Here is a 6,000-nt window from a genome sequence, read left to right on the forward strand (position 1 = left end):
GTGGATGCGGTCAAATAATTTTGTTGTAAAAACAACTGGAGGCATTAAAACTACTGAAATTTTGTTACGTATCAGTATTTTAAGTAAAAAGAGGACATGCTGGCACCCTTAATTTAGGTGAACAAAAATTTGTTGTTATTATATTGCAATATTGCTGTCCATTGTCATGATTGTATTATACATTGAATCCTGACATAAAAAATATGGCTGATTAACTATGCGGGTATATAGATTTACAAATTAAAGTGCACAAATGGTCAGTTTTGGTGGATGCGGTCAAATAATTTTGTTGTACAAGTCAACTGGAGGTATCAAAACTACTGAAATTTTGTTATGATCAATATTTTGAATAAAATGAGGACATGCTGGTATCCTAAATTTATGCGAACAAAAATTTGTTGTTATTATATTGCAATATTGCTGTCCATTGTCATGATTGTATTATACATTGAATCCTGACATCAAAAATGTGGCTGATTTACTATGCGGGTATATAGATTTACAAATTAAAGTGCACATATGGTCAGTTTTGGTGGATGCGGTCAAATAATTGTGTTGTACAAGTCAACTGGAGGTATCAAAACTACTGAAATTTTGTTACGTATCAGTATTTTAAGTAAAAAGAGGACATGCTGGTACCCTTAATTTAGGCGAACAAAAATTTGTTGTTATTATATTGCAATATTGCTGTCCATTGTCATGATTGTATTATACATTGAATCCTGACATTAAAAATAAGGCTGATTTTCTATGCTGGTATATAGATTTACAATTTAAAGTTCACATATGGTCAGTTTTGGTAATGTGGTCAAATAATTTTGTTGTACAAGTCAGCTGGAGGTATCAAAACTACTGAAATTTTGTTACGTATCAATATTTTGAATAAAATGAGGACATGCTGGTATCCTAAATGTATGCGAACCAAAATTTTTTGTTATTATATTGCAATTTTGCTGTCCATTGTCATGATTGTATTATACATTGAATCCTGACATAAAAAATATGGCTGATTAACTATGCGGGTATATAGATTTACAAATTAAAGTGCACATATGGTCAGTTTTGGTGGATGCGGTCAAATAATTTTGTTGTACAAGTCAACTGGAGGTATCAAAACTACTGAAATTTTGTTACGTATCAATATTTTGAATAAAATGAGGACATGCTGGTATCCTAAATTTATGCGAACAAAAATTTGTTGTTTAATATTATATTGCAATATTGCTGTCCATTGTCATGATTGTATTATACATTGAATCCTGACATAAAAAATATGGCTGATTAACTATGCGGGTACATAGATTTACAAATTAAAGTGCACATATGGTCAGTTTTGGTGGATGCGGTCAAATAATTTTGTTGTACAAGTCAACTGGAGGTATCAAAACTACTGAAATTTTGTTACGTATCAATATTTTGAATAAAATGAGGACATGCTGGTATCCTAAATTTATGCGAACAAAAATTTGTTGTTATTATATTGCAATATTGCTGTCCATTGTCATGATTGTATTATACATTGAATCCTGACATAAAAAATATGGCTGATTTACTATGCGGGTATATAGATTTACAAATTAAAGTGCATATATGGTAAGTTTTGGTTGATGCGGTCAAATAATTTTGTTGTACAAGTCAACTGAAGGCATTAAAACTACTGAAATTTTGTTACGTATCAGTATTTTAAGTAAAAAGAGGACATGCTGGCACCCTTAATTTAGGTGAACAAAAATTTGTTGTTATTATATTGCAATATTGCTGTCCATTGTCATGATTGTATTATACATTGAATCCTGACATTAAAAATAAGGCTGATTTACTATGCTGGTATATAGATTTACAATTTAAAGTTCACATATGGTCAGTTTTGGTAATGTGGTCAAATAATTTTGTTGTACAAGTCAGCTGGAGGTATCAAAACTACTGAAATTTTGTTACGTATCAATATTTTGAATAAAATGAGGACATGCTGGTATCCTAAATTTATGCGAACCAAAATTTTTTGTTATTATATTGCAATTTTGCTGTCCATTGTCATGATTGTATTATACATTGAATCCTGACATCAAAAATGTGGCTGATTTACTATGCGGGTATATAGATTTACAAATTAAAGTGCACATATGGTCAGTTTTGGTGGATGCGGTCAAATAATTTTGTTGTACAAGTCAGCTGGAGGTATCAAAACTACTGAAATTTTGTTACGTATCAATATTTAGAATAAAATGAGGACATGCTGGTATCCTAAATTTATGCGAACCAAAATTTTTTGTTATTATATTGCAATTTTGCTGTCCATTGTCATGATTGTATTATACATTGAATCCTGACATTAAAAATAAGGCTGATTTACTATGCTGGTATATAGATTTACAATTTAAAGTTCACATATGGTCAGTTTTGGTAATGTGGTCAAATAATTTTGTTGTACAAGTCAACTGGAGGTATCAAAACTACTGAAATTTTGTTACGTATCAATATTTTGAATAAAATGAGGACATGCTGGTATCCTAAATTTATGCGAACCAAAATTTTTTGTTATTATATTGCAATTTTGCTGTCCATTGTCATGATTGTATTATACATTGAATCCTGACATCAAAAATGTGGCTGATTTACTATGCGGGTATATAGATTTACAAATTAAAGTGCACATATGGTCAGTTTTGGTGGATGCGGTCAAATAATTTTGTTGTACAAGTCAACTGGAGGTATCAAAACTACTGAAATTTTGTTACGTATCAATATTTTGAAAAAATGAGGACATGCTGGTATCCTAAATTTATGCGAACAAAAATTTGTTGTTATTATATTGCAATATTGCTGTCCATTGTCATGATTGTATTATACATTGAATCCTGACATAAAAAATATGGCTGATTAACTATGCGGGTATATAGATTTACAAATTAAAGTGCACATATGGTCAGTTTTGGTGGATGCGGTCAAATAATTTTGTTGTACAAGTCAACTGGAGGTATCAAAACTACTGAAATTTTGTTACGTATCAGTATTTTGAGTAAAAAAAAGACATGCTGGCACCCTTAATTTAGGCGAACAAAAATTTGTAGTCATTATTTAAATGAATTAAACTATTGCTGATTGTGGCTGCATAGTTCAAGGATGTATAACTAACAAGGACGTATACACCTAACATCAAATATACTTCTTTTCAAAAATATACATAATATGATTGAATTTGATCTCGGAATATATATATATATTCAGTGCCTGTTATCATTGTAACCGAGATCGTTTTTATAATAGATAGATTGTCAGATCACAGATAAATTTGTGTTACGTTCTGTGCGTACTTATTTTTCAATTATTTGTGTTTAATCCTGTTCATAAAACGGAAGTATTAATTTTCAAAATACTTTATTTTGGATGTTTATACTACGAAACAAAGATATTAAAATATTTTTTTTTAAATCAACGAAGAGCGGTCCTGGTTACAAGTTAACTTAGTGTTGACCAGACCAGTCAAAAGTTAACTTGGGAACAGGTCTGGTTTTGATCGGATTTGTTCAAGCAGAAGTTAACTTTGTGGCAGGACCGGTTTCCAAGTTAACTTTATGACAGGACTGGTTCCGAAGTTAACTTATGTTAACTTATGACAGGACTGGTTCGAAGTTAACTTATATCAATAGCGGACCTGTTTCTAAGTTAACTTTTTGGCAGACATAAAAACAGTCCTAGGTCCAAGTCCGCTTTTCAAGTTAACTAGATTTTGGTCCTAGGACTGGTCAGAGCAGTCCTATATTCGGTCACAGGTTAACTTTGACCAGTCCAAATGACTGGTTATCAAGTTAACTTGCTGTACAGGTTAGGAGTGCACCCATCTGTAGACGTATAAAACCACTTTGTCATACGAATGATTATTATAGTACAAAAACAATAACACTTGCTACAATTTCGAGATTAAAGAACTGCAAAATTATGTTCATCAATCGCATTTTTTATGAAATTGTACTTGTGGATTAATCGTATAACGTGTATAAAAAAAACAAATTCCTTTTTAATTGACATTGATTGCGAGTTATCTAGAAAGTCGATTGTTCCGTCTGTTTACTCTAGCTTCCACCACCAACAAAACAAGTCGCCATTGTATAACCATTATCATAGAGGTTGATTAAGTTTAACGACAGTTTTAGTCTTTTTAACGCCGGGTTAAAATTAACGACAAGTTTAACAACACACTAATCATATGATTAACAAATTTTAACGATCCGTTAGCACTAACGACAAGTTGAACAACAGACCCCTGGTACCTTTGATAACTATTTACACCACTGGGTCGATGCCGCTGCTGGTAGACGTTTTGTCCCCGAGGGTATCACAAGCCCAGTAGTCAACATTTCGGTGTTGACATGAATATCAATAATGTGGTTATTTTTGTAAATTTCCTGTTTACAGAACTTTGAATTTTTCAAAAAAAAAAAATGTTCTTATCCCATGTATATTTTATCTTATCCGTATTTGACACAACTTTTTTGAATTTTGGATCCTCAATGCTCTTTAACTTTGTTCTTCTTTGGCTTTTTTGATATTTTGATATGAGCGTCACTGATGAGTCTTATGTAGACGAAACGCGTGTCTGGCGTACTGAATTATAATCCTGGTACTAACTATATCTACAGTAATCGAGGAATTTCATTTTCAGACTGTATTCAAATAAGTAGTGGCAGTATATACATGCGTTCATGAATGATACATCCTTGTCTTAATTTTATCTTTAAGATTAAAATTCAAAAGAAAACTTAAACCAAGAAAACGCATCTCAATCGATTAATTATCTTGGATTCCTATAAATCCTCAATGATATAGGTATTTCTTGTGTTTTTTGATGATTTTTGATACATAAAAAAGTTTACTCTGATATGTATAGTATTTTGCAGATATGTGTTGTTTGTATAAGCAACATTATATTGTCATTGATTTTAATGAACGATTTAACAAAGTTTGACAATTATGTGCAAAACGACAACTCGTACCTTATTTTCTTTACTTGGATCTGTATCTGCTCTTTGTAAAAACAATTTCACTATGTCGAGATTTCCACCACTGACAGCTAAATGTAAGGGAGTATCACCTTCAAACTAAAATAAAAAGCCTGCACTGTTCATAGCATCATATGAAAATTAACAAAAACAATAAATACAATTGATTACAATACACAAAATTACATTGGCCAACATTTCGAGAAGTTGGTGAATTTCAAACCGTTTTTTGTTTATCGCAATTTTGTTTAAACTGTAAATGTGATTTATGTTAATAGCTTGTGTTCATAAAACATTTTCATTTTCACTAAATCCCGTTTACATTGACAATGGTTGCCTGTTTTGCAGAAGTTGGGTTGTTCTGTCTGTTTATTTTCCCATTTTCCACCAACAAACATATGGTCCCCTTCGTCTAAACAAATATTGTCATACAAATGATTAGAGTACAAAAACAAAACATTAGCCAAAAGTTCAACATAATAAAAAGAATTCGAAAACTGTTTTTTTCAATCGCATTTTTGTACATATGGATTAAGTAAATAACTTGTGTCCATATATCATGTTCATGGTGATGTTAATTCAAATTCCTTTTAAGTTGACAAATATTGCCAGTGTTCCATAAAGTCCGTTGTTCTGACTGTTTACTCCAGCCTCTCCACCAACAAAAACTGGTCGCCATGGTATAATTAATATTACTGAGCGAAGCGTCATACTCCAACAAACAAATACACGAACATATCATGGTAAGTTGAATCACACTCATATTATAACAGTTGGTATAATTACGGTAAGATATCCATATTATACACACACACAAGTTAAATCAGCCTTAAAATGCTTTAATTCCAATATGAAGAATACAGCCAATTTTTATACACAACCCGATGCAAATGTAGAAGGAAATGCCTACATGGAATCTATATATCCTTACACATACACACACGTTACAAAAATTCGTGAAAAACACCCTAAGTCTTGCAGATTTCGAAAAAGAGCAGGT

The 6,000-nt window shown here is 31.5% G+C and overlaps 1 protein-coding gene across 1 annotated transcript in view; it reads right to left on the reverse strand.

Moving 5' to 3' along the window:
- LOC139526329 (putative ankyrin repeat protein RF_0381) overlaps positions 1-5,711 on the reverse strand; it is a 72,951-nt gene extending 67,240 nt beyond the window's left edge. The window contains exons 1-2 of the mRNA XM_071321462.1: positions 5,646-5,711; positions 4,995-5,099 (exon numbers count right to left, since the gene is read on the reverse strand). Coding sequence (XP_071177563.1) covers positions 4,995-5,099; positions 5,646-5,711 — 171 coding nt within the window. The remainder of the gene's footprint in view (positions 1-4,994; positions 5,100-5,645) is intronic.
- Between the last annotated feature and the right edge of the window lie 289 nt (positions 5,712-6,000).

Source organism: Mytilus edulis, chromosome 6, assembly GCF_963676685.1.
Source record: "Mytilus edulis chromosome 6, xbMytEdul2.2, whole genome shotgun sequence".
Taxonomy (NCBI): Eukaryota; Metazoa; Mollusca; class Bivalvia; order Mytilida; family Mytilidae; genus Mytilus; species Mytilus edulis.